The 25,886-nt window shown below is 44.8% G+C and overlaps 8 protein-coding genes across 10 annotated transcripts; 1 reads left to right on the forward strand and 7 right to left on the reverse strand.

Annotated features, from left to right (window-relative positions):
- Positions 1-128: 128 nt before the first annotated feature.
- On the reverse strand, positions 129-5,787 carry mcm6 (minichromosome maintenance complex component 6). The gene is made up of 18 exons (XM_067252801.1): positions 5,690-5,787; positions 5,365-5,511; positions 5,107-5,217; positions 4,883-4,970; positions 4,609-4,770; positions 4,341-4,506; positions 4,022-4,167; positions 3,740-3,890; positions 3,478-3,619; positions 3,245-3,386; positions 3,007-3,114; positions 2,719-2,874; positions 2,473-2,601; positions 1,836-2,000; positions 1,593-1,713; positions 1,300-1,503; positions 1,054-1,193; positions 129-901 (listed from the first exon to the last, which is right to left on the reverse strand). The coding sequence occupies exons 1-18, from the start codon at positions 5,785-5,787 to the stop codon at positions 791-793; spliced, it is 2,487 nt and encodes an 828-aa protein (XP_067108902.1). The 3' UTR covers positions 129-790.
- Positions 5,788-7,998: 2,211 nt separating this feature from the next.
- Positions 7,999-10,050, reverse strand: LOC136958541 (C-X-C chemokine receptor type 4-like). Its single transcript, XM_067252524.1, has 4 exons — positions 10,006-10,050; positions 9,386-9,594; positions 8,873-9,156; positions 7,999-8,736 (listed from the first exon to the last, which is right to left on the reverse strand). The coding sequence occupies exons 1-4, from the start codon at positions 10,018-10,020 to the stop codon at positions 8,141-8,143; spliced, it is 1,104 nt and encodes a 367-aa protein (XP_067108625.1). The 5' UTR covers positions 10,021-10,050; the 3' UTR covers positions 7,999-8,140.
- A 972-nt stretch (positions 10,051-11,022) lies between these two features.
- Positions 11,023-13,089, reverse strand: si:ch211-227n13.3 (uncharacterized). 2 transcript variants are annotated; one of them, XM_067253738.1, is made up of 6 exons: positions 13,033-13,089; positions 12,623-12,671; positions 12,036-12,504; positions 11,850-11,925; positions 11,633-11,746; positions 11,023-11,497 (listed from the first exon to the last, which is right to left on the reverse strand). In XM_067253738.1, exons 3-6 carry the CDS (start codon positions 12,466-12,468, stop codon positions 11,155-11,157), a joined length of 966 nt encoding a protein of 321 aa, XP_067109839.1. In that variant the 5' UTR covers positions 12,469-12,504; positions 12,623-12,671; positions 13,033-13,089; the 3' UTR covers positions 11,023-11,154. The 2 variants fall into 2 exon arrangements, with proteins under 2 accessions (XP_067109839.1, XP_067109838.1); XM_067253737.1 differs by having other exon boundaries at positions 12,831-13,064.
- A 961-nt stretch (positions 13,090-14,050) lies between these two features.
- LOC136958878 (serine/threonine-protein kinase pim-2-like) lies at positions 14,051-15,392 on the reverse strand. The gene is made up of 6 exons (XM_067253004.1): positions 15,273-15,392; positions 15,105-15,155; positions 14,768-15,004; positions 14,489-14,645; positions 14,318-14,412; positions 14,051-14,065 (listed from the first exon to the last, which is right to left on the reverse strand). Exons 1-6 carry the CDS (start codon positions 15,390-15,392, stop codon positions 14,051-14,053), a joined length of 675 nt encoding a protein of 224 aa, XP_067109105.1.
- Positions 15,393-16,881: 1,489 nt separating this feature from the next.
- LOC136958540 (UDP-glucuronosyltransferase 1-6-like) lies at positions 16,882-20,219 on the forward strand. 2 transcript variants are annotated; one of them, XM_067252522.1, is made up of 9 exons: positions 16,882-18,173; positions 18,260-18,323; positions 18,411-18,559; positions 18,656-18,783; positions 18,864-18,957; positions 19,053-19,181; positions 19,261-19,348; positions 19,440-19,659; positions 19,763-20,219. In XM_067252522.1, exons 1-9 carry the CDS (start codon positions 17,499-17,501, stop codon positions 20,031-20,033), a joined length of 1,818 nt encoding a protein of 605 aa, XP_067108623.1. In that variant the 5' UTR covers positions 16,882-17,498; the 3' UTR covers positions 20,034-20,219. The 2 variants fall into 2 exon arrangements, with proteins under 2 accessions (XP_067108623.1, XP_067108624.1); XM_067252523.1 differs by having other exon boundaries at positions 17,861-17,952.
- A 92-nt stretch (positions 20,220-20,311) lies between these two features.
- Positions 20,312-21,350, reverse strand: ndufb3 (NADH:ubiquinone oxidoreductase subunit B3). The gene is made up of 3 exons (XM_067252525.1): positions 21,286-21,350; positions 20,670-20,798; positions 20,312-20,559 (listed from the first exon to the last, which is right to left on the reverse strand). Exons 2-3 carry the CDS (start codon positions 20,795-20,797, stop codon positions 20,409-20,411), a joined length of 279 nt encoding a protein of 92 aa, XP_067108626.1. The 5' UTR covers position 20,798; positions 21,286-21,350; the 3' UTR covers positions 20,312-20,408.
- A 323-nt stretch (positions 21,351-21,673) lies between these two features.
- On the reverse strand, positions 21,674-23,816 carry pecr (peroxisomal trans-2-enoyl-CoA reductase). The gene is made up of 8 exons (XM_067253624.1): positions 23,691-23,816; positions 23,320-23,453; positions 23,060-23,225; positions 22,896-22,977; positions 22,683-22,779; positions 22,484-22,594; positions 22,261-22,372; positions 21,674-22,169 (listed from the first exon to the last, which is right to left on the reverse strand). Exons 1-8 carry the CDS (start codon positions 23,800-23,802, stop codon positions 22,087-22,089), a joined length of 897 nt encoding a protein of 298 aa, XP_067109725.1. The 5' UTR covers positions 23,803-23,816; the 3' UTR covers positions 21,674-22,086.
- A 488-nt stretch (positions 23,817-24,304) lies between these two features.
- Positions 24,305-25,878, reverse strand: rpl37a (ribosomal protein L37a). Its single transcript, XM_067253415.1, has 4 exons — positions 25,831-25,878; positions 25,156-25,284; positions 24,986-25,068; positions 24,305-24,474 (listed from the first exon to the last, which is right to left on the reverse strand). The coding sequence occupies exons 1-4, from the start codon at positions 25,831-25,833 to the stop codon at positions 24,411-24,413; spliced, it is 279 nt and encodes a 92-aa protein (XP_067109516.1). The 5' UTR covers positions 25,834-25,878; the 3' UTR covers positions 24,305-24,410.
- Between the last annotated feature and the right edge of the window lie 8 nt (positions 25,879-25,886).

Here is a 25,886-nt window from a genome sequence, read left to right on the forward strand (position 1 = left end):
AAAGACGAACTCTTCTGTACGAACGCGGTACTCCTTATCTTTAAATCGTATCAATACTTTGACAGCAATTGACTCGAACATGTATCACTCAAATGTGTGTACGAGGTAGCAGATTTGTATAAGGTGACAATGTCATTTTATTTATTCAACATCTTACAACGACAGTAGCCCTTGATACAGTCACAAAGCAGTTCTGATGCACCCACTCAGGAGCACAACGTTCAGTGGAACGTTCTACATTTAGTCTAAATCATGGTATTTGCTACTTGCTCTGGATTAAGTGGGGGTTTGAATCATTGACGACACATGCATCATACTAGGGAAATTAACGTTTATACTTCTCTTATACAAAGGGGCAGGGAGCAAGTACTACCACCATCTCATGACCATCTCATGTCAAGAAATGGTAAAAACTATTTACAACATTCAGCTAAAATAACTTTAAACTGACAAGTTATCCTCACCTCTCAAATGGATATTGAACATATAGAAAAAGCTTTGAATCCTATGACTCAAACATACAATTGCCACTTCTATTGAGAAACCAAGCAGCATATGTACAATGATGAAGTGGCTAAGATTAAAAAAATAAACAATACTGGTTTTTGAAATGGGAATCATTAACTCCATAACAGGAAAGACTCCTTATAAAAGCTCAAATGCTTTGAATGTCGTAATTATGTACTTTGTCATACACAAGAGCATTCAGTAAAGAATAAACAACTCCCCACAGGAGTTTATTATAAAACCAGGAAAGTCTTAGAGAAGGAGAAGGCCTTTAGAGCCTACTCTAGTCATCCAGGGTATAGTTAGGGTTGACCACCAGAACAACTTCCTCTTCTTGAGTCTCTGGCTCTGCCCCCTTAAGTCCAGCCTGGGAGAGCTCGATCAGGATATGATCCTTATAGTTAGGAAAATGAAGGACAATAAGGTATTACAAGCATATCAGGCACACTGACACCAATTACATAGCTGTTGTAGCTGACCAGGGAATACTTTATTGCGATGAATAAGCTAGATGAAGTGGGTACGTGTTCAGTTATGTTTACTTACATAGTGCACCAGTCTGTGGATGACCTTCTCTATCAGCCCCTTCCTGTTGATTAGTTCCTCCTCTGAGTCAATCTCAGACTCCACCTCCTTCAGGTACCAGTTAACTACCGCGCTCTTCCTCAGCTCCTCCTCCTCCTCCTCTGTAGAAACACACACACGCACACCCGTCAGTCATGTGGAGGAGAGAACTAGAGAGGGAGCTGCCAGGAAGGAGGCGGGGCCAAGCCGAAAGGAGGCGGGGCTTACCTTCCTCCGCCCTGCGCAGGTGTAGGACCAGCAGGTTGGAGATGCGACGGTACTCTGGGAAGGACAGACGCAGGGAAGGCTTGGCCTGGCTTCCATTTTCCCCCTGGTCGTTAACACCGTGACCGTCGGCGTGTCCGTTCGTCCCGTCCGCGTGTCCGTTCGTCCCGTCCGCGTGTCCGTTCACTCCGTTAGGGACGTCGTGACCTGCACACGCAAAGCAGAGGGTTCAGGAATACACCTTTTTCAGACCGTGGGATGTCTGCGGAGTGTGTGTGTGCTGCGTGCACGCGTACCATTCTCGTCCTCAGCCTCCTCCATGTCGTCGTCCTGCTCCAGGTTGATGTCGGGCGTCTCCACTCTGATGATGGATTTGTTCAGCAGGCGGAATGCTTCTTTCACATGCTTAGGTTGCACCTGGGACAACAGCAAGCACACGTCATTAATGAATGAACAACATCATGAACAGATACACAACCAACCCTTACAGGTATAGTTATTCTGTGGAGGAATGTGTGTGTGTGTGTGTGTGAATGTACCTCATCACAGCAGTGCATTCGAGCCATGCCCTCCGATAGGCGGATCATGCTCTCCAGCTGCCTCACTGTGATTCGCCAGGCGGATTTGGACACGCCTCCAGAAGTATCACGCTGCCTCAGCCGTTTGTACTGCTCAACTATGAACTCCTCTGACTCACTGGAGATCTAGAGAGAGAGACACATTAGATAGGTACCAGATAGGACTGCGCAGGTAACATCAAACCCACGCATGCAAACACCACACTATATATGTCGTTGGTTAACTGTTAATCGGTTAAGAAACACGCTGAACAAAGTTTGGTATGGGAGAATTACTCCAAAAAGGCAGCAAAGTTATACAGTTGTCCAATGCTATTCTATAGTTTAGTATGATGCATGTCTCTGAGGCCGTCACCCAGTTTGTGTGCCGAATATGACTGATATACTGTTAATCAGTGTGGTAGAGGGTAAGAGATTGAAAGAGCTGGTTTGGTACTTGGATCCCGAGTACATCATGCCATCGAGAGCAACTGTCACTAATTGCATTGAATAACACTTTGAGAAGAATGATGATAAAAGTCAAGGTTGTCAGGGCAGACAAGCTAGCGGTTTTGCTTAAAAATGTACTGAAAGTGTAATCCCTACACCCCACACACACCTTAGGTTTGAACTGTCTAGCGAAGAGCAAGTATCTCCGGATCTCATCCAGAGAGTAGAGTCTGTCCACAGAGTCCTGAATGCGGGAGTGAAGGTCCACAATGCGCCTGGCTATGGCGTAGTCCGTCACCTACAGATACACCAAATGGGAGAAGGAGGAAGAAGCCATTAACTTCCATTTATACTGTATATACAGTATACATAAATGATCTCAGACAGGCAGACATGAACTCTCTCTCACACACACCTCGTTGCACTCGTCCACCAGGATGAAGAAGAGGTCAAAGCGACTCATGATGGGAGCAGACAGGTTCACGTTCTGCTTCAGACTTTTGCTGCGGTCGTATCGACCACCGACCGGGTTCGCTGCTGCCAGGATTGAAGTACGGGCATTCAGAGTGGCCTGGAGGAAGAGAGACAGAGTAAAAGAAAAAGAGGGACAAAAAGAGAGAGAGGGGAGACATGACTGATGTGTACCCCTTGTGTCTCAGCCGATTGGTACGTGTCTCAGCTGAACCGAGCTTGAGAGATGTACCTTGACTCCCGCTTTGGTGATGCTGATGGTCTGTTGTTCCATAGCTTCGTGGATCGCCACCTGGTCTCTCGTTTCCATCTTATCAAACTCATCGATGCAGCACACACCCTGCAGACACACCACGTACGCACACAGTTGTCAATCGACTGCCAATCCCATAAACACAAACCATGAAATTGTTATGTGACCGAGAAGGTTTGCATTGTCAGGAGCATGTATGGCCGGACATAACACTCACGTTATCAGCCAACATGAGAGCTCCAGCCTCGATGACAAACTCATGGGACTCCTCATCTCTGACCACAGCTGCGGTCAGACCTGCAGCACTGCTAGCCTTCCCACTGGTGTACACCGCCCTGGGACTGAACTCCTCGACATGCCTGCAAACACACACACAAGACACACCAACAAGGTTACAAACTGGGGCCAGAACGTCTGAGCAGTTTGTTGGTGCTTGTGTGAGTTCCTTACTTCAGGAACTGGCTCTTGGCAGTGCTGGGGTCTCCTACGATGCAGATGTTGACGTCTCCTCTCAGCGAGGTTCTCTCCATGGTGGTCTTAGGAACCCCCCCAAACAGCATCAACAGAATACCACGCTTCACCTCGTCATTCCCTAGACACACGAGATGGTAGATACAGTATTATAATAGCGCAGTCGTAGGCTTTCACAGGCTTCAGTCCAGTGCAGTGCTATTGGAGGTGTATACTGCCTCGTGGATACAGGACTACTGACCGTGGATAGTGGGGAAGAGGCTGGTGCACAGGTTGTGGTAGAGGTTCTTGTCTTGGCTCATCTCAAACACCTTCTCCCACTCCTTCACGGACATCTGGCTCTTGATGCTCTCAGCGGTCTGCTCCTCATCTCTTATCTCCTTCCCTCCAAACTACATTTACACACAATATTTCATATAAAACCCAGGATAGGTCATGAGTGCCTTAGGTCATAAGTGTGGCATCTGTTGTGTGCCATGTCTGAGTGTGTGTGCAGCGTGTTACATGCGTGTGTGTGTCTTACACGTGGGTTAGTGGGGGCTACGTGGCTAGCAAGGAAGGCCAGTCTGTAGGACAGCTCTCTGACTCCCAGGGCCTTTAAGCCCCTCACACCCTCAGTCTCGTGGCCCTGCCCTCCTCCAACACGAGAACTCGTCTCTGAGCGCACACCTGCAGGACAGGACACACATACACACACAGTTCTGTTAAAGCCTGAGACCAAATCAGTCCTCCCAAAACTAGTTGATTATCTGGAAAGTAATGTGTGTGACCATACATTTAAGCTTTTGTGTTATAGTGAATATATATAGTGAATATCACGGGGTGTGTGTGTGTGCGTATACCTGGCGTGCTGAGCTGCGAGACGTCTGGCACCACGATGAGAGAGCCGATGATGTCACAGCGGTCTCCAGCCTGGGCGGTCTCTACAGCCTCGGCCCGGAGGATGACCTCCAGGGAGCGAGGGATGGAGCCTCGCGGCAGCTCCGCCTGGGTCTCCTGGATACGCACCTGCAACACACACCATACACGCACAGCCATAAACACAATACCCCTCCTTTTGTTTATCCTCCTTTCTTTCTTCCTCTCGTTCACACACACACACACACATACCTTCTGGAAGTCTATGAACTTGGACTTGTGGGTGTCCAGGTGGAAGCGGCTTCTGTTGTTGCAGACGGGGTTTCGGCAGACAGTGGGCGGGGAGTACTTAAACTGCTGGGGGACGTCTCGGATCATCCCCTGGCAGTCCATGCACATGAAGCAGCCACTCACCTGGGAGAACACACACAGCACTTAGATTGGAGGCCCGCCACGTAGCAGACTCTGTCTAGCGTGAAAGCCATTTTCAATGTGTCTGTGATGTTATTGGAGTGGTTGGTCTCACCAGTTCGGGGTGTACTGGGTGGGTCCTGACAACCTGGCCACTGATCCTCACCAGAGAGCCGATACGTAGGGAAGACAATTCACGAATCCTACAACACACACACACCGTATATACTGTTGGGATGGCTATTCTTAGATCATTGGAAGACTGTCGCATCAAAACAAACATGTTTAATACCACTACAGTCTCTGACAAGAGCATGTGTGTACGTGCACGTGTCTTACTTGTGTCGTGTAGGCAAGTCCTGGATGGCCACATAGAACTCCTTATTCACTGGTACATTTCCATGGTCTAGAGCAAAGTTACGCACAGCGCGGCACAGGAAAGGATACACTCTAGAATGAATGGAAGGAGGAAAGAAGCATAAATGGTCTTGTTATTAAGTACTTTAGGGCTCCTGGAGTGTATATACATAGTGTTCATAGGTTTACGACAAATATAATATGCTACCATTCTGAAGATGACATAGGGTTACAAACTACCTGTAGAACTCTTCCTGGATGGTGGTTGCAAGTTCCTGGTTGAAACCTTCCAAGTCAGTAAAGCTTACAAGCAGAGTGTTTCTCTCAGGTCGGATCAACTCCTCAGCCTCACGAACATACTTCACCTCTCCATCCCCCGTTTGATATCTGTAACACACACAAAACACACGTAGGTAACTGGTAATAACCTGTCAAACAAAATAAATGCGTCCAAAAATTAACATCAAAAGTTGAGAATGTACTAGTGGTGGTAGGTAATGTAAGTGTTAGCTAACTTAGCTAGCTACAGGTATCGTGAACAAAAACAGTCTATTGTCTTACTTACTCTTCCAAGAATGCTTGAAACAGCTTTTGACATTTCTCTGCCAAGTCATCTTTCACTATCTGTCCTGCATTCTCGACGGTCGGTGCAGCAAGATCCATGTTATTATGGGATGAGAACTGTAATTAAAAAATAAATGAGCAACGTGATAACTATTTTTTCTTCCTCGGATCCGACTCTTCTCAAGCACGTTGAGGAAGAAGCAGTAGTCTTTTCGCGCGAAAGTACAACCATGTGACATTTGGCGCGCCACTACAAACCAATCATGTCCTTAGAATTGGACACTATGCAAATAATGAACTACCAAGCAACCAATCCAACATTTTCACGCCTCTAATGTCGCCTGTACAAAGGCTTGGAAAGTAAAAAATAAATCAATACAGCAACGCCAATCGGTTAAGATTGTCCGGTTAGAAAATGTGGCATGTAGATGAAAGGCCGAGGATCAAAATATGCATTTAATCTGTCGCTGAGCAATAGAGCTAGATTTTCCTGGACAGCAATCGTCAAAATTATACACTTATATTGGCTATCAGCTGATAAAAAAAATAATAATACAATAAATACTGGCAAAAATAAACTTCTCAGCGAAGTGACAATAACACAATCTGACCACGGGGGGGCGCTACACAACTTTATTTTTTTAAATGCCCAGGTTAGAGTTGATCTATCTCGTTATTTATTTTTTACAGAGACCAATTAAAGAATAACGATGAACGAAGGACGATAAAACCAAATGTTACCTGCTAAACACATGAAAGATGATGCTATGAATCATCAATGTCTGTCCTTGGCAGTGGTAAGAGAACCACAATGTGCAAAGATCAGTTGTCTGTTCTGTGCCAAACATCTTAAGTCTGAGGGGGATTCGAACCCTGGCATTAGGTTCTCCTCTGCATTTAAACTAAACTAAAGACCAATACCATGCTTTTGCTTGTGCTCAAAGTGAACTGTTCACCTCATAATACACCTGTAAAATATGTCAGGAAGCCTTTTTACACTATTGAGATGCAACCCATCTGTCTTTCTCTCTATGATTTTCCCACGATTGTTCAGCTACAGGAAACTGTCTGTCTTACTCGGACAGAGAACTTGACCATCTGCAACCAAGTCACACACACACATATACATTCACACACACACACACACACACACACACACACACACACACACACACACACACACACACATTCACACACATTCAGGCTTACAACAAACAAAAAAGCAAACAAATAAACAAACACTCTCACACACACACTGGTCCAGCTCAGAACCATTGGGAATTACAAAGATGGGAAGAGGGGATGAAGCTGGAGGGGAGGATGAGCATGGGGACAGGCCTGAAAGAGCAGAAGAGGAATGTTTTATGGTCGGGGAATGAAAAAATAAGTAATGGATTAAAAGGTTGTGAAAGAACTGTATGTCGATACTGTTAATGTGGCATTGTAATAATGTGTTTTGCTCCTTGTTTATTCTAAAATAAGGAGGAGGAAGCATATCCTGTTTTGAAGACCCTATTAATAGAAGAACTTTGTTTTGTGTGTGTGTGTGTGTGTGTGACGTTGACATATAAAAGATGCAAGGGGATGATTGCAACAGTAGGCCTACATGTGAGCATGTGGAAGGTTTTATACAATATCTGTATACAGTAGTTAGGTGTTCCTTCCTTGATTTATCCCCTCTCCCTTCTCCATTTATTTATCTCCTAATCCTTCTCTTCTCTCCTACAGGAAACTTTGTCACAGTACACTTCCAGCTTCTGTTTCTTTCACTTCCAGGTGGAAATGTGTAAGTGGGAAATGTTTGTGTTTGAGTGCGTGCATGAGGCGCTGGGAAAATGGACTGACAACCACCCCCCTCTCCCCCTTCCTTCCATCAGCTGGCAACCGATTCACAACATAAGTTTTCCCACTAACTGTCTTTACCCCCCTCCCACACAGACACACACGTACACTGCAATTCATAGGTTCTCCTTCACCAGCTTTCATGCAGTGACTCACTACCACCTGGCCCAAGCCACTAGTGTGAAACCTAGTTTCATTCTCATTATAATGTTTCAGTGCTTTTGACATGTTTGTTCAGAAATGATGATGTTTGTTCAGTGTGATGATGATATAGACACATCCAAGACTACCCACACTAACTGGAGAGGGAGGGGGGTGAACACCTCCAAAATAATTGAAACTCTGCAAAACCCAAACACACACTGACAACTCTGTGAGACAGGAAGAGTAACACAAAAAGTGAGAACATTTAATTAGAAATTTTATTGCAAACAAACAAACTTAAAAACAAAAATAGTGACCCACAAAACATATTTACAGAAAAGTTCATCTTTCAGACAAAGGCAAGTCATGGACCAGCAGACTACCCTCTACTCACATACAGGACAAAACATCTACACCCACACCCAACCCACATCCACACCCAACCCACATCCACACCTATATTCTGTTAGCTGGAGTGTAGACTAGATGACTCAGACTCTGTGGTAGTAGAGGTTCCTGGGCGTCTACGAGGTAGAATCCTCAGACTGGAGACGCGACTTAGTGTCAACGCCCGTCTGGCGGAGCTCTTAAAGCCCGCCCCCAGGAAGGCATACAGCAGTGGGTTTAGACAGCAGTGGGAAAATGCCATTGGTTCAGCCACCGCTAGCCACACACCCAGCACCACCTCAAGACTACAGCCCCTGGGAAGGACCTCTAGGCGCATGAGGGCATCCACAGTGATGCCAGCACCATACGGGAGCCAACACAGGAAGAAGCACAGGACCAACGCCACAGTGGTCCTGACAGCTCTGCGCTTCTGTCTCTGCCCCCCCAGAGGGCCACGGGTCAGCCTGGACACGATGACACAGTAACACACCAGCAAAACTAGGCCCGGTACCACCAAACCCACCAACACCAGCTGCAGGTGGAACACCGACACCCAGAGAGGAGCGTTGTCAGCTGGGTATAAGCGCTGGCACACCATTACCCCATCTCCTGCTTCCTGAGTCCTGGCAAACACTATGTCTGGCACTGCCAAAAGAGCCGCAGGCAACCAGGCTCCTGGAAAAAGAGAGGGGATAAGGGAGACAAAGAGATTTGGCGGTTAGATCAGGAGATCAGGAGGGAATATAAGTGAAGATATACCAAGTACAGAGGCATGGCAAGAGAGATAAGGGATGAGGCTGGAGACACTCACCTACATACACCAGTCTCCGTGCCAGTAGCTGTCTCATGCCTGAGGTGTGCGTGTCTGTTGCTTTGACCACTGCTAGGTAGCGGTCCAGACTGATGAAGGCCAGGATGAGCACACTCCCATACAGGTTCACCGTGTAGATGACGTGCACGCCTACACAGGCGCCTAGTCCGAAACGCCAGTCCGTCAGCGCGGCATCCACTGCCCAGAACGGGAGCGCCAGCACGAAGAGAAGATCGGCAGCAGAGAGGTGCAGCCGGTAGCGGTCTGTCAGACTCAGTTTGGACCTGGGGACAATCAGATAAACACTTGTCATCTTCTACATCAGAATCAGTTTAATTCGCCATGTAAGTTCACACAAACAAGGAATTGAATGTGGCAGGAAGGTGCCTACAATAAATATATACGGATCTTAAATACATGAGTAGAATGTACAAAGTCTAACTAATACTAAAGAACTAAACTAATCTCGTCTTCGTAATTGTCTTCATCATCCTCATCCATCTTTATTCTCACCTGCGCTGGCAGCCGAGCACCATCACCACCAGGCCGTTCCCAGTGATGCCCAGGACGAAGATCAAGCCATAGACCACAGGGAGAAACACTCGCTGGAAGTCAGGGGTTATCACTTGATCCAGGTCACACGGCTCCTCCAGGTCCCCCCCCAAGTCACCAGAACCAGAGCCAGAACCAGTGTCGTTCATGTCATAGTCAAACACAATATGCTGTAGGGAGAGAGAGACAGATAGGAAGGGGAGAGAGATGGCAATGGTCATGAGATACATAGAAAGACACTAGTAGATGAAGTGAGAGAGAATAAGCAGTTTCACAAGCTTTAACTTGCCTTAATAAAAAAGGATGAAATCCTGTTCAAAACTGAAAAGATTACTGACCAAATAAATATTTTTCTTTTTGCTGAGACCAACTTTCCAGACTAGAATGATTCTTTATCCTTTTTATAAATATCCTTTATCTGAAGATAGATTTCAAAGACCTGTTATTAGTAGACAGACCTGCCACAGGACTGTGGGACCCTCCATTGGAGCAATTATACAATTATAATTTAAAATGACATTCAATGTGCACCTACAGATCATAGATGCAAATACAACAAAGCTGAATAAGACCTTGCATACCTCATAGTAGGACATGATTGAGTGGAGCCTGTGTCTCTGTCTGCTCTGCTGAGTGGAGCTGAGTACAGTTCTCCCTCCAGTGGGGTTTAATACCTCTCCCCTCCACCCCCTCCTCCAGCTTACTCTCCTCCCCCAAACACTCATTCACATCTGGGCACCGGCTGAAACGCTTTTCCTGTTTTCGAGGTGTCAGGTGCTGATAGTGGCTCTATCGCAGGATACTGTGTGTGTGCGTGTGTGCGGACACTGTTGGTTTTATTGTTTTGGTCCTGCTCATATTGTTTGACCCTTGACGACAAAACTGTGTGAATTTAAATGTTGCCATTATGCAAACACGCTGTGGACAATCTAACAATGAGTAAAAGGAAATGCAATATGGGGATTCCAATGCAGCTGCATTTGAGGACACACTTAACTACATCTGAACAGTACTCCCGAAAGTGGGGGTTTCTGCATGAAAATATTTGCATTGCCTGCATCATCTGATATTAGGAACGTGTCAGCTGAGATAAGGGGTATTTTGTGAGATTGTTTTGATCCGTTCCCCATTACTTTAAATAACTGCCGGTTTCTCTCCCATGTGTCTGTAAAGGAACCAATGTGTGTGAGATTGCCACACATGTTGACACGAGACACATCTTGATGTGTTAGCTGCAAAGTTCTCGACTATCTGAAAGGTGCATGAACTGGAGACTGCGAGGCGCATTGCTGCTTTCACTCTGCTGTGTTCTTTGGCCTCCCGTCTAAAGTCGACATGTTTGTGACGTGACCGTGCCTCTAACAGGAGGATACGCTTCCTGAGTGGACTCCAGTGTCTCTTCACCTTCTCTCCTCCCCCCACATCCTCATCCCTATGGCAACCTGTCATCACCCACTCTGTACTCTTCCTTGTCACTCTCCTGTCATCAGCTGATTCCTATGGACTGAGTGTCAGCTGCAGAGTGGCACCATCCAGTGGACGTTCACGAGTTGCCAAACACAGTTGTAACACATTACACAACAGTTGAAAACCAGTGTGGATTGAAGTTCATTCTTCACATTTATTTTAGAAAGTAATAAATAACAAGTTTACAAAAGGCATGCCACACACCAAGATGTGGAAATTCATAAACAACACTTCATTTTAAATAAGGTATATTCATGCGGACGTCACATGGGTGCTTCCTGAACGATGATACTGCGGTTGCAGCTAAGCTGAGCCAGCAAGTCTCTGAAACTGCCCTTCTTCCTCCGCACCTCCGGCTTGGGCTCCCTAACCGGCGACGGGGGGGTTTCCATGGTGACCGATTTGGGAACGACATCCAAGATGAGCACGTCGCTGTCACCTTGCTCCGGGTTGTCTGAATGACTGTCGTTCTGAGAAACTGTGTCACAGTCCAGACGGTGCTGCTTGGCAACATGGGCACTACGATCAGAGCTGTGGAGCCTCCTCTTTCTTTTACCCCTTCTCCTTCCACTGCTCACAGCCTGCCTGACACAGCCCCTCAGGATCCTGTAGACACGCACACACACGTGAGGACACATCAGGTCTGGGGTTCAGTCACACATGATCCGGGACAGAAGGGTTAGCGGTTCAATTTCCGGTTATTATGCTTGAAAGGTTGGCCTGACAAAGGCCTCTGCGTACCTATGCAGGAAGATGTGTGGTCTTGAGCAGGTGAGCTGGCTAGCTTCAATCTGCTTCCTGTTCCCCTCGTTCTGCTGTCTCTTCCTGATACGACCCACATGGGTCCAAAGTCTCCTGACAACGTAGAGACCATGGCAATTCCGTGTCAGTGTGTGAAGGTTAAGCTTCAAATGTCAAGTATGGCATTAATAAACACACACACATAGCACACTCTCACCCTTTTGTGTTTGAAAGTCTTCTTGGTCTCCATGGTTTCTTCAGCACCCACTGGTCACATGACAAGTCTGAAGGAACTGCAATCAAAGAGGTTTTACGCATGAGCTCAATGGGAAATGGAGTACAGCTATGGTGAAGCTGAGAATGACCTAGCAGAAGGAGCTGTGGTGTCAGTATGCAGGCTCACCAGTTATCGGGAAAGCGTCTCGCTGGGTCTTGCTCTTCTTGGCTTCTCTGAACAGCTTCTGACAGCCAGAACACAGGTCAGTATGGACAGTTGGCTCCAGAAGAGAGGCTTGATCCCAGGGGTAGGAGGGGCCTGAGGCTTTGCTGTCCAATGAGCAGCAGGAGTCTGCGTCAGATTCTCCATCAGAGTCTGCACCGACCTCTTGCTGCTCGGGCAACTCTAAATCTATCACTGGGTGCTTGTAGTGGTGCTTGTCGATGCAGTCAATGATGTCCAAGTCTAATCCATTGTCTGTGATGGTGATGGAGTCCTCCAGCCTGGTGTCCAGCCTAGTCTGCTGTCTCCCTGTCATCCTCGCCTGAAGGGCAGCATCGCTGTGGTTACCAGTTTCCTGGTGCTTCTTGCCATGTCTGAGAGGCTTCAGGGAACGCATGGAGACTCTCCAACTAACAGAATACTGAAGTCTCACCTACAAAAATCATTCCACTCAGTGGTGCAGTGTCTTCACAATGGAAACAACAACATGCGTGTGTTCGAAACAATGAGAGATCATGTGTTCGTTTTCAGTTTCAGTTGGCAATGCCTACCCTAGTGTACTGTAGCTCACTGCTTTTTGGAACATCAAAACTCGGGGATCTAAGTACAGAACGAAGTTAGGTTATCTAGCATTATAATTCCCGTTATTGCTCAAGTAACCTACAATCACCTCAGGTTAATGTTGTATCAACATTTGAATGAAGCCAAGCAGCTAGCCACGACTTGAGCTAATGATAACCTCGCCAGAGCCTAACTTACTTCGCTTCAAAGTGTCCATGGTTCATCCGTTTTAAAAACGTAATCACCATACTGTACAGTATCTGTCCAGTTCTTTAGCTATTAGCTACCTAAAACACGTCGTTCGTTAGTGTCGACAAAAGTTAGCTAACTATCCAGAATAGTAAAAGTAATTCCTAGCCTGCAGTTTACTCTCAAGCTTGGCATTAAAATGTATACTCACGAGCTTGATACGTTTTAAATGAGCTTCTCCTGATACCAAAATTGCGCGCCACACAACATTCGTATGCACACCCCTCCACTAATCACCGTCACAGATGGACCAACATCATAGCGCCTATGTATGGAGTAAGAAATGGGACATTCATTTGTAACAAAATAGATCGTGACTGAAATGAGAGAAATGGGTCGTAAAAGACATGAAATGTCTACGTTTATTTGATCAACATTTTTTCATGCACTTTTTCATAATTATTTAATTCGACAAATTATTTTCTTTTTTGCCTTCAATGTAAAAATGTTTGGTCTGAAGCAGCTCGACGACTTCCCATTCCCACCAACAGTAGGCGTGGGCAGAGCTCTGGGCGTGGCTACTGATGCTGTTAATTCGTTTTTGTAAATAAAGGTGTACTCAAAGTTTCACACAGAATGAACCCTCTGCATTTCTAGAAGCAGATGTCCAGAGTAGTGTTAAATACGTTTGTTGTAGGTCTTGCCACTTGTAAGAATTGAATAATTGATATCAACAGTTTACATTTCCATTAGTGAGAATTGAATTGTTGATGTCAATAGTTAACATTTTGACAAATTAATAGTAGATAACTTTAATGATTGCTAGCCCTTTTGGTCAAAATACTATAGGCTATGGGTTGGCTTGGAATTCTAACTAGTCAAAAACAATTTTGGATATCTACAATTGCTTTGACCACTACTGATTACATATTTAAACCAACTTGCCATACCAAAACATTATGCAGACGTTTCTTGCCTATGTTTCTCCATTTGCATAATTATTAGACTACCAAACTGGGGAACTGTTAAATTTGATAAAAGGGGAAGGAGCCAAGAAAAACTCAATAACAAACCGTTTTGTTAATGCTCATATTGTTTATTGTTGGGCTTCATGAATAATTGTATGAAAAGTGCTTGAACTCTTGTGTAGTTCTATTGCATCCATGGGTGCTCATGGATCTGTTCCAAAGTTGGTCGGTCATGAGGACATACAGATAGACATCTGCGAATCAGGTGACGACAATCTGCAACACAATACTGAAGCTGACATTCGAGTGTATACACAAAATGCGCACGCACACATACAGAGACACACTTTGATTTTCCTACCTCTGGATATTCCACGTGGGAAGTAAAGAGTTGCCTTAGCAATGCTGGCATCAGTGTAGAAGGGAACATCACCCCACACCATCTAGACAACAAACCTTTTCAGCTGAGTATTACGACTGGCTCAATAACCGAAAGGTAAGTAAAGCGATGAAGACTGTGAGGTTTACCTGGAACAGAAGTATCCCTAGTGACCACACAGTGGCTGGTAAGGCAAAATACTCCCCTTTCAGCACAGTCTCAGGAGGAAAATACTCTGGAGTCCCTGTCAGAACAAGAAAAACCCCTCAATAAAGGTGTCTTATATCCCTTTATGCTTTATTGGCACTGTGTGTCATCACCTGCCACTTCTGTATAGGGTCCTTCTTTGAGTACAGAAGCAGAGCCAAAATCTAGCAGCATGACATTGTAATTGGTCATCTGTATGAGGATGTTTTCTGGCTTCAGGTCCCTGTGCACCACGCCCCTAGAGTGGCAGTGTTGCAGCGCAGACACAACCTGAAAACCAAGGGAGAGCCACAAAAATAGAGATACAATCTACTATATATGTGCTGGAAATAAATATTGGTTGTGAAGTCCATGGGACTTGTGTGTGTAATTGTGTTGTGGCTGACTCAAACCTGCTTCATCACTTGACGTGCCATCCCTTCTTCTAGGTAGCCTTTCTCTTCCTGCATGTAATTAAAGAGGTCCATGCAAGGGATTGGGCGCTCTAGAATCAGAAGATAAACTCCCACCCCCTCTGGCCCTGGGAACCAATAGTAGTCCAGCAGTTGGGCCACCTCTTTGCACCTGGGAGAGCGACATACATGACGCAGCAGAGCAATTTCCAGTGGTAGTGCATCCTCATTTTCTAACTGGAAACATGAACATAGTCAGATAAATGTCTCTGCACATGTTAGATAAATTAGGAATATGGTCAGGATAATATTTGTCTGCAGGTTACTATATACTTACCATCTTAGCCCACATCTTAATTTTCAACTGATCCACAAACTTCAATGCCACCTGTTTGAAGAGGGACATGTCTTACTCTACATTTTATGCACATCAGCCGGACGAATGAGCCTTAAACACCAAATAGCTAGGCAGCTCTATGCTGTCATAGTGCTGATCTGTACATACTGGTTGGTTGTCTGACTTCCTGAATCCAGCATAGACGCTCCCATAGCCACCGTTTCCTATCATCTCCCCCTTCACATACCTCTCCTCATATCTCTCTTTAGTGAACACATAGCCACACATACATGCACAAACACACACACCATCTATCATTGCCTACTCATATTAATCCCCTCAAAGGAAAAGTGTGAACACAGCCTACTCCTCAACAATCACAGAAACTGCCTACAAACCTTTTCTTGCCCGTGTGGGTATGTCAGTGTTCCTCGGACAGAAATGTCTTGTTGTCTTTGCTGGAGTTTGGGAAGAGTGTAAATGTGCTTCTGCCAGCCGACTGGGTGGTGTGCATTTGATCTTTTTGAGTGTGTGTAGGTCCTGTGCTGGTTTGTCATGTGTACATGTAGACGATGTGCGTTTCGTCTTTTGTTGTTGTCTCTGTGTTTCTACTGCACAGTGCGGATTGCTGTATGCGTTAATGCACAAGGCTCTCTGACTCATTGCTCTTTTGGTGGTGTGTGTGGTGGACACTGGGGTGTGCATGCATGCGTGGGGTGTAGCGTGAGTTTTTCGATTAGTGTTGGTGTTCTCAGGGGGAAGTGTCTTAATCTTGGTGCTCGCTGGCCTCTGTGTGTCATTGTGTGTTGCTGTGGAAGTCCGTGTCTTCTGCTTGTAGTGTATACTGGGTATATGAGGATGTTGTAACACAGTTCCTGATATTTGTCTCCATCTTGCCATGCTGCGTGTTCCCAGAGCAGGACCAAAAGCCAGCCTCTTACAGCGATCCAGTTCATTGCAGTATCCTGGTCTAATCTTAGGAGCTAACTGGAATTCTTTCACACGCCCTTCTCTTCCACCCTCAAAAGAGGACTCTCTTTTCCTTTTTCCTCCTTCTTCCTTCCACTGTCCTTCCTCTCCTGGCTCCTCGTGAACAGATACCAAACATGGATTGGGACCAATGGGTGGGGCCACTGGGACAGAATGTACCATACTTATTAGCCATCTGTCAACAGTCAATAAAATATTGTACATTGACTGATGTCATCAGTGTACAACAAATAAATTCATTTTTAGTGATCCACACCATATTCTAATATTAAAACGTGAACCTCACATGATGTAGGCTAATTAAATTAATTTGATTAAACAAACAACATAAAAAAAACGAAAGAGATACTACAGAAAGAAGCTGTAGGGGTAAATAATAAAGTCTAGCTCGGTATTGCCTTGCCTTTACAGGACTGGCCTGCTGCAATATTACCCCTTTCTTCCATGTTTCGGTGCCTATGACAACCTGGTAGTAGACCCACAGATGCATACACACTGCGGGCCTACGCCACCCACCCCACTATGACCTCACAAATATAATTTACACTGCAGACATAAATCATAATTGATTCTACAACGCTCTCACTGTTAATATTCTGGGAATTTGATTCCATTTTACCAAGCTCTCGGCATGACCGAGATCAGGTGATCGGGAAACTATACAATCCCCGGTCAACTAGGGACACAGGTGAGTCTGAAGGTCCGACAGCAGACCCCAGGTACTGGAATTCAAGCTTGGCGAGTCGTTTTTTTTGTAGTAGGCTAGTCCATCGCGGTCTCAAACTCGCCCTCTTGTATGTTCTGTCGAGATAAGTGCTGTTGCCCCCGTCTACACTCAGTGGTTGCCACAATTCTCAGCCTTTTCTGCTGAGCAACCGAAGCACTAAATCAATAAAGAAAATAATTCCCTTTGGTCTTGGTGAACTTTGAACACACTCGCATGCACGCAGACTCAAAACTGATCTTTGCTAATCCATAAAGGCATTCTGCCAATGCGGTGCAACAGGTTAGAGCATGTTGGATCAATGTTATACAGGCTGTAGACTACAGCAGGAACATACATTTTAGAGGGCCACAGCTTTGCTAGGGTGACCAGATTTGAGTTTGTGAAAAAGAGGACACTTCCTTCGTTCGGTCTGTAGTCAGAGCTCGCGCAAGAAGGTGGAATTTAAGGGAGGTACCCTTTCCAAAAATTCCGGACGATTTTGTAATCCCTGCCGGACGCAATTTTTAGGTGTCGAAAAGAGGACATGTCCGGCTAAAAGAGGGCGTCTGGTCACCCTAAGCTTTGCAGTACGAAGTATTCAATCAAAAGTTTTTAAAGACTGTGACCAAAATCTGAACGCTGTTTGGGAAGATACGGGTGAAAGAGTAAGAGACTGAAAGAAATCGGCAGCGAGAGAGATGGGTGCGTCAGCAGTGTTCGTGTGTCTCCTGGTGTGTTTAGCCCTGGGTCTGATTGGAGCAGTGGAGACAGGAGAGACTGGGCCTGCAGTAGGGAGGCCTAAAGGGCAAACTGGTAGTGAAACGGATGAAAATGGAGTAACTGAGCGTATCACTGTTCAAAAAGAAGGGGCTAGTAAAACGGTTAAACCTACGGGTAAAATTACTATTAGTAATGATGTGAATGTGTCTGGTAGTAAGAAAGACACAAGCGTAGTAAATGATGCTGCACAGCAGACTGGAGAAGGTGTTGGAGCTGCTATAGCTGGTCCCACTGGTTATACTGGTCGACTACTGGTGGTGCCGATGGATGGGAGTCACTGGGTGGTAGTGAAAGCCATTGCTGAGGAGATGGGACGCCGTGGACATCAGGTCACTGTGGTTATACCCGAAATCAGCATGCGTATGGGTCCAGGTAAGCACTATACCACAGTGACATATCCTGTGCCATATGGGCAGAAGGACATTGACAAGCTGTTGGGAAGACACACAGACATGATGAGTCAGTCCACAAAACCCATGATGGAAAAGATATCCTTCCATATGGACAATCTTAAGAAAGTATCTGGCTTCATTTTTACTACTGCTGAGGGGTTGCTGTTCAACACGTCACTCATCTCCCATCTATCACAGCAGGTCAGTATGTGGACAGATGTCCACAGAGTGTAAGGAACTTAAAATCTCTCTCTTCTCCTAACCTCCCTCCTTTCTATCTCTTGCAGGGTTTTGATGCAATGTTGACTGACCCCATGATTCCTACAGGATCTCTGATAGCCAGGAAGTTGGGTGAGTGTTTCTGTATGTGTTCATGCTTGGTTATGCTTGTGAAGTCAAATATACCAAGCCTTTGGTTTTCGGCCTTCCCCCCCATAGGTCTCCCATCCGTGGGTTTGCTAAGAGGAATCCCCTGTGGCTTAGACCTCAAGTCTGCTGCCTGCCCCTCTCCTCCCTCTTATGTACCACGCTTCTTCACAAAATACACAGACGTCATGTCCTTCAAAGAGAGAGTCGTCAACGTAGTAGTAAGGGCACACCTTCATGCACGCTCACATGCACACAGACACGCACCCAGCAACCTTTAATTCAATGTTTTTTGTCTTTTGTGTATCTGATGAAAGGTGAGCATGCTGGAGCCATTGCTGTGCACATTTCTGACCTGGCACTTTGACCAGATTGCTAAGGACTTTTTGGAAGAGGATGTGGGGGTGGCCGAAGTGCTGACAGACACTGCAATCTGGTTGATGAGGTTTGGTATTCACACACACACAAGCACACACACGCACATACACACACACAAACTAATACATGAGAAATATGTATACACAGGTATGACTTCATGCTGGAATTCCCTCGCCCCCTAATGCCTAATATGGTCCTTGTTGGCGGGATCAACTGCAACTTGAACAAACCCTTACCTGAGGTAAGACTGCTCTTGTGTGTCAAAGTGACAATGCTTTTACTCCATATTAAAGATGTTTTCCACTGTCAATACCCCTTAACAGTTGTTCTGCATAGGATCTTGAGTCATGGGTCTCCTCAGCGGAACATGGTTTTGTGGTTTTCACCCTGGGCTCCATGGTGTCGTCTATGCCAAAGGAGAAAGCTGCTATCTTCCTTGCAGCATTTGAAAAGATTCCACAAAGGGTAAATATCAAATCAAGCACAGTCACATACAAATCACAGATTCTGTTTTTTCTGACAAGATTGTCTGCTCTTGCTGTAGGTTCTGTGGCGGTACACCGGGCCAGTTCCTGACCACATCCCCAAAAATGTTATGATAAAGAAATGGCTTCCACAGAATGACCTACTGAGTGGGTATCATGTTATCCAGAACAGCCCACCAGATATCCTTAACTTCAGTTGACATAACATGTTGTAACATAGTTATGTGTGTGTGCTTAGCTCATCATGGTGTGAAGGCTTTCCTGACCCATGCTGGGAGTCACGGTGTGTATGAGGGTCTGTGTCACGGAGTTCCAATGGTGATGCTGCCTCTGGGTGGAGACCAGACAGACAATGCTTATAGAATAGCCGCCCGAGGGGTGGGTGTGGTGTTGGACATCAATGAGATCACTGTGCAATCACTGCTGCAGGCAATGAATGAAGTCATCAACACAACACGGTGAGGGTTTATATGGTATTTCCAGTTATATTTCAACCTAATTTAAGTGAAGCTAACTGCAAATGAACCATGTCAGTGTATTACAGTATGTCTTTGTGTGCAGGTATAAGGAAAAAATTATGAAGCTGTCTGCCATGCATAAGGATCGCCCAATCGACCCTCTCGACCTTTCTATCTACTGGACAGAGTTTGTGATGCGGCATAAAGGGGCAGCACATCTTAGGGTCGCTGCACATGATCTCAACTGGTTCCAATACCACAGCCTGGATGTGATCGGCTGTTTGCTCCTCGTGGTGCTTGCTGTTGTCATGGTGATAATGAGATGCATGGTGCTTTGTGTGTGGCGCTTTACCAGCAAGAGGAAACAGGACTGACCAGAAAGAAGATCAAGGGTATTGTACATAAAGCGATATAAACCAGAACACAGTATATAATAATGCCCTTGCTGGTGCCATGTGTCTAGCTGTGTTATTATATGAATCATGCCATTAAAATAAAAGCATTTTAACTATATAAAGAGTGCCATGTCTGTAAACGACAAATTAAAAACTTTATTAAAGACCTCCTTGAGTCTAAATGATCTTGTGTTGCACATAAAAGTGAGTTGAATTGGTTAAGCACACACTTCAGTATAAAGACACAAATCAACAAATTGATTTACACAGTTTAATAATGTACAGAAAATAACTTTATAATATGGTATAAGGTGGTTTGGGGGTGTCCAATCTGGTAGGATTAAACTTCTGTGGTCAGTGGTCACTCTTCTTGGGGGGGAACAGGGCATACTCAACAGCCAAAGCAACAGCAAATGCAGCAAAGCCCCATTTGAACCCCCTAAGCAGGACATTTCCAAAAGTCACTGGCTGTGCAAAGCCACCCATATACCTCCATGCCTCATTGCTGCAGATGGGGATAAAGAGGAAGACAAATTTGCTCAATTACACATATAAAGTAAATACATGCTCTCTCAGTTAGATAACCAATGATGCACCTAGAGACAGTACACTCACCGTGCCCATGGGTCCTTGAGGCCCCTGGCTGCTAATCGCTGCTGTGTGAACTCCAGCGGGGTTCCATCCGCTTTCCATTGTCGCCAGTCTGGCATGTTCAGTTTACTGTGGCCATGGTCACCTCCCATTCTGCACGCACGCACACACAATCAGATGACTGTTTTTACATAATTTAGACTTCACTTGAAATGTTACAATGTGACATGACACACCGGTTGGCTAGAATAATAGTATGGATCAGCTAGCTAATCTTGCTACATCTTTATTCAGCTGTGTGAAACACGTTCTAAACAAGTTAGAAACATGTTAGAGGAAATACCAGGAGCAAGGATATATTAAATGCTTGCATTTGAATTCGTCATTCTAAAACATGAACTAGGGTTTGCTTGTTCGCCACAGCAATGAGACCAATGTACTAACTGCAGTAGCCCTGCTCTAGCTAGCAATAATATTCCTCGTCACGGTCCCGGTGTCAGCAAGTAGTATCAATGTACAGATCAGGATTGATATCAATTTAAAAACGGTTTTGATTTGGATTGAGATGACACAATGTTATGCCTTGCGATTGTGTAAGATATAATTGGCACTTCAATGAATACATATATAAACGCTTTACCTGGCTGAATAGTTGTTGTGACCTCTGTGTTTGAGAAGCCACTGCGACACTCGCTTCTCATTTACGGCTCCTCAACCTACGGTACTTCGTTAGGTTCAAACCAAACCATAGACTGTAAAAACAAGGTTTAAACCATTGTTCAAACCAAATACGATACACAAACCTCTTGGTCACACCGTGTACCCAGGCGAAAAAAGTACGCTGGGTCGGACCACTGTCTACTAAAGCAGTATAGCATGACTATGTTAATAACCTTTAAAAGTAGCTCTGGTGTATTTGTGTAATACCGTTTAAAACTGAGCCCAACCTAATTCATTATGCCATCAGTGCACTACAATTAAAGCATTGACTTTAAAATTGATGTAAAATAATTGACGTAAAAGAAATTGGTTATGGTTGATTTATTAAGATTTTTTTTTTATGACAAAGTTGAGTCAAGACAACATAATTCCTTTCATCCGCTATTACATGCTGATATTGTTATTTAGATACATGGTTGGTTTTTAGAAACATTATCTCTGTATTGTACATTATTATGGAAACATTTTACAGCATCTTCCAATAATCATAGAAATTATGTCAGACTTTCATTGTTAATATTTGAATTATCTACAGTTATGTACATGAGACAGAAAAGGCAGATGGGTGTCCAATTTTTCATCCCATCAACAGCAGATGATGGCAAAAAATCACGATTGCTTGTAACTGATTAAGGCAATCCCCTGTTACCTGCTACGGGACTTGGCAATAATGTGAGGTGAGGATCTGATTCACTCTCCCTCTGTTCTCTGATGCCAAGGGTCAGAGTTTGGATTTGGGGTTGAGGAGTTCTTTCAGTGTGTCCAGGTTTTCTCCCTCTGGAGCTTCAGGCCATGCACTGTGATCTAAACACAGAGAGATTCATGACAACCTGATATCTCACACCAAGAAACAAAGACTCTCTCTATGTACGTATGTATGGGTAGGTGTGTGTACCTGGTATGTCCCACATGGAGTGGTACAGACTTTGTCCCGCGTCCACCCGTAGAGTGGCTCCTGAGATGTAGGAGGCAGCTGGAGAGAGCAAGAAACACACTGCGGGGGAGATCTGAACAGCCCCCCCCCCCACACACACTTTTAGTTTTATACTTTGCATCCAAGTAGTAGGGTGTGGATACACAATAAAATATATATTGCCTGGTGGACTGTATACGCATACCTCCTCTGGGACCCCTAGTCTTTTAGCAGGGCTGAATGGGACAGACATCTTAAACAAAGTTGGTCCAAATTCTTTATAGTTCTCCATTGCTGTCTTAGAGATGATGGTACCCTGCACAAAAACACACGTCAGGTGACAAAAGAAAATATATAGAAAAGTGTACCCTGTACATTCATCTGCTACACACACACATACGTACTGGTGCAATGGCATTGATCCTAACTCCCGAGCTAGCCCACTCAATGGCTAGACTCTTGGTTAGGTTATCTACAGCTGCCCTGGCTGCACCTGTATGGCTGTATGAAAGGAAGAGGGAAAGAGGGGGGAATGGTGGAGTATGAATAAGACGAAAAATACAGTGTGTGAATTAGTTGAGACAGAAAGAGAGTTTACGTAAGTGCAAGTAACATACGCCATTCCTGGGAATCCCTTCCACATATCGGCAATGATGTTGACAATCACCCCTCCGTGGTCTTTCATCCATGCAGAATAAACTGCACACACAATTACAGTATTACAGAATACCCATGCGTACAGTAAAATGTCTTCCATTTGGACACGCCATGCATCTCCTACCTTCCTTGCAACAGTGGAACGTTCCAGTCAGGTTGGTGTCTATGACAGCTTTCCAACCTTTGGACGACATTGATTCTACTGGGCTGCTGAACTGGCCTCCACCGTTATTCACCAAAAAGTCTATTTGACCATATTTCTTGAGTACAGATGAAACCAGGGCCTTCACCTACATCCACACACAAATAGACAACAATTTAGCAATTAAAGCAAAAACGAATCCCTATAGATACCATTGACGTAAATGCAAGGAGTGTGTGTACCTCATCCTCTTGGCGGATGTTGCAGGCTATAGGTACGACAGATGCCAGGCTGGATGCAGGGATTTTCTGCTTCAGCTCCTCAGCAGCAGCTTCAAGCCTCTCTACCTTTCTACTGGAGATAACCACATTGCACCCTTTGCGAAACAAGAAGATATATGGTTAAAGGCTATTCATCATGCCTTGAAACACATTGCTTAAGTATACACAATGGATATGTTTATTATTCGAAGGTCTAGTTTGTCACTCGAGTCTGATATAGGGTAAAGTTCATTAACTACGAGCCGCGTCTACAATGAATGGCTGCCTGTTAGCTAGCTACTTTAGTTTGCTAGCCGCTGAGCGGTGTCTAAATTACACATGACAACTCTTACCGAGTTCAAGCAGCTCTGCGGAGATTGCTTTACCAATACCGGTCCCGCCACCCGTTACAATCGCTACTTTGTTATTAAACAAACCCGACCTGAACACACTTGAGGCCGCCATACTTATTGGAAAGTGACACTGGCACAGTCGCGTGAGCGCCCTCGTGTGGACTTTTTAGTCTCTATAAATGCTGTCATTGGTTTCTCTCGAGATCAATTCGATAACGGATTGGTTGTCAACTGTTCAAAATACTTTAGGGCTCATGATACACTCAACATAGGCCAGAATTCTGAGGAAATGGGGAATATAAATATCCAAGGTGACAACTGGTACCAGTATGGACATACGCTGCTCCCATTGGTAGTGTGTCCTGTTTTCAACATTTAATATACTTTCAATGCCATTAACCAATTATGTACATACATTCCAACACTGTCACCCAACCATTCATATTACCCTATACAACCAACAATTCCATTCTGGTTTTGGTGGATAGTTCTCAAAATTAGTCTCTGCTCAAAGCCAATGATTTAATACACCACCAGGCATTCCATTCAAGCACTCATTGGCAAAAACGTTTACACAAAAGCGGATGGTGGTGAAAGAACACAACACACAGAAATCCGTTCCAGACCACTTTATTTTAGAATGTTTGATGTAATTCAATGTCCAGGACGGAGACTCTATACAAAACAGTCCCAAATCCCCAGTAGCGTAGTTGTACTGGTTTACTGTTCCTTCAGCTCCTTCAGTCTCCTGATGGCTGACTTCACTGTGACAGCAGAGGTTGTGCTAAAAAAGAAGAGGTAGAACACATTTAATTCAAATAAGTCAGAAGTCAAGAATACAGTATCAACACCAACAGTATCAGCACTCAAGCTTGAACCCCAAGGTTAGCTGACCATTTTCTAACACAAAGTCAAGGTGTTTCAGAACCATTAACATTACAATGGTATTTTATGCACTAGTATGCCTTTGCTTTTACATGTAGGCAGCATTACAACTGTACATAAGTCATTTTCTGTCATGCATCCTTATTAAAATCTATCCATTGGATTAGTCTTTATGAACAGCATAAAGCATATACATGCACATTTTTCATGTAAGCATTACCAATATTACATTTAGTCATTTAGCAGACGCTCTTATCCAGAGAATATACAATGACATTATGCCCCGGATATGTAGTATCCTAAGAGGGGTTCTGAGGAGACCCTAACTTTAGTAAGATGTCAGATAAAGAATAACTATGATAATCTTCCAAACCTGATGGCCTGAGCAAGTAATCACTATGACAACTTACTTGTATGTCCAGGCTCCTCCAGCCACAGTCTTTCTGCAGGACCCACAGTGCCAGATACCCACTGCCCTCCTCTTCATCTTAGTCTGGGAAAACATACACAAACGGACGTTAACAAAACATGGCAAGACAACATATCCGTTTAGAAAGCATGACGGCCTCTGTACACCTACCTTGCCACAGAAGGAGCAGGTGTATTTGGCGTGCTGGCTGATCTCAATCTTCTTCACCATCTTCCTGAGCGACGCGCCGTAACGCGTGCCATATTTGCCAACAATCCCCACCTTCTTAGTGCGCTTAGCCTATTGGAGAGGAACGACAATTTAACGATAGCAAACTATTGGCGCTGCATCCACTTGTCAGCATCCAAAACACAACTTCGCTCATTGCCTTCGTACTGGTTCAATGGCAGTATGCAGTTGGACTAGCTAGTTATGCTAACTGACCACACATATAGCTAGCCAGTTAACACTGAACGAACTTGTAGAGTAGGGGTCGGCGAAAGACTACAATATTGTTAAATTCCAAGCCAGATAATCAGGAGTATGTTTACAGTACTGGAATACAACTGCGGTAAATAATGTAATCATGTCATTCAAGAAGCAAGCAGTCTCTAACCGGTAGACTGCCGCAAAACGTTCTGCGTTCATGGGGCGGCCATTGCTGCCATTGGTTAACATGATTAGGAAATAACGTTTTATTTAACGATACTATTCCACAATCTATACAAATAGTTGGCAGATCTAACGTTGAATTCTATCTCACAGCTCGTGGGTACTTTATTATTTGCAAAGACGCTGTGAGTTAGTTAGATTTACTTGGATTCAATAAGGGCAATTCTGTCTCACCATTGCAGCAGCGGAGACGGCGGTCCAAAGAGGGAGAAACGTAGCGCGCAAGCGCA

The sequence above is a fragment of the Osmerus mordax genome, chromosome 16, assembly GCF_038355195.1.
Source record: "Osmerus mordax isolate fOsmMor3 chromosome 16, fOsmMor3.pri, whole genome shotgun sequence".
Taxonomy (NCBI): Eukaryota; Metazoa; Chordata; class Actinopteri; order Osmeriformes; family Osmeridae; genus Osmerus; species Osmerus mordax.

Bases quoted from the DNA above. Each gene is read 5' to 3' on its own strand.
- mcm6 (XM_067252801.1), bottom strand. From the start codon at position 5,787: ATGGATCTTGCTGCACCGACCGTCGAGAATGCAGGACAGATAGTGAAA. The intron at 3,387-3,477 runs GTAAGGAACTCA...GTGTGTTTGCAG, and splicing joins GCCAAGAGCCAGTTCCTGAA to GCATGTCGAGGAGTTCAGTC. The intron at 1,504-1,592 runs GTACGCGTGCAC...TTGCGTGTGCAG, and splicing joins GGAGGCTGAGGACGAGAATG to GTCACGACGTCCCTAACGGA.
- LOC136958541 (XM_067252524.1), bottom strand. The intron at 9,157-9,385 runs GTGAGAATAAAG...GATTGTCCCCAG, and splicing joins GTGCTCGGCTGCCAGCGCAG to GTCCAAACTGAGTCTGACAG. The intron at 8,737-8,872 runs GTGAGTGTCTCC...CTCTTTTTCCAG, and splicing joins ACGGAGACTGGTGTATGTAG to GAGCCTGGTTGCCTGCGGCT.
- si:ch211-227n13.3 (XM_067253737.1), bottom strand. From the start codon at position 12,880: ATGGTGATTACGTTTTTAAAACGGATGAACCATGGACACTTTGAAGCG. The intron at 11,926-12,035 runs GTGAGCCTGCAT...CTTTGATTGCAG, and splicing joins AGACGCTTTCCCGATAACTG to TTCCTTCAGACTTGTCATGT. The intron at 11,747-11,849 runs GTGAGAGTGTGC...CTACGTTGTCAG, and splicing joins AGACTTTCAAACACAAAAGG to GAGACTTTGGACCCATGTGG.
- LOC136958878 (XM_067253004.1), bottom strand. From the start codon at position 15,392: ATGTGTGGCTATGTGTTCACTAAAGAGAGATATGAGGAGAGGTATGTG. The intron at 15,156-15,272 runs GTATGTACAGAT...CTCTTCAAACAG, and splicing joins GGAAGTCAGACAACCAACCA to GTGGCATTGAAGTTTGTGGA. The intron at 15,005-15,104 runs GTAAGTATATAG...TCATGTTTCCAG, and splicing joins TTAAGATGTGGGCTAAGATG to TTAGAAAATGAGGATGCACT.
- LOC136958540 (XM_067252522.1), top strand. From the start codon at position 17,499: ATGGGTGCGTCAGCAGTGTTCGTGTGTCTCCTGGTGTGTTTAGCCCTG. The intron at 18,324-18,410 runs GTGAGTGTTTCT...TCCCCCCCATAG, and splicing joins TCTGATAGCCAGGAAGTTGG to GTCTCCCATCCGTGGGTTTG. The intron at 19,182-19,260 runs GTAAATATCAAA...CTCTTGCTGTAG, and splicing joins TTGAAAAGATTCCACAAAGG to GTTCTGTGGCGGTACACCGG.
- ndufb3 (XM_067252525.1), bottom strand. From the start codon at position 20,797: ATGGGAGGTGACCATGGCCACAGTAAACTGAACATGCCAGACTGGCGA. The intron at 20,560-20,669 runs GTGAGTGTACTG...CCCCATCTGCAG, and splicing joins CTCAAGGACCCATGGGCACG to CAATGAGGCATGGAGGTATA.
- pecr (XM_067253624.1), bottom strand. From the start codon at position 23,802: ATGGCGGCCTCAAGTGTGTTCAGGTCGGGTTTGTTTAATAACAAAGTA. The intron at 22,780-22,895 runs GTATGTTACTTG...CCTTTCATACAG, and splicing joins AAGGGATTCCCAGGAATGGC to CCATACAGGTGCAGCCAGGG. The intron at 22,170-22,260 runs GTACACACACCT...CTCTGTGTTTAG, and splicing joins CTCCATGTGGGACATACCAG to ATCACAGTGCATGGCCTGAA.
- rpl37a (XM_067253415.1), bottom strand. The intron at 25,069-25,155 runs GTAGGTGTACAG...ATGTTTTCCCAG, and splicing joins CCTGCTCCTTCTGTGGCAAG to ACTAAGATGAAGAGGAGGGC. The intron at 24,475-24,985 runs GTAAGTTGTCAT...CTTCTTTTTTAG, and splicing joins GGAGGAGCCTGGACATACAA to CACAACCTCTGCTGTCACAG.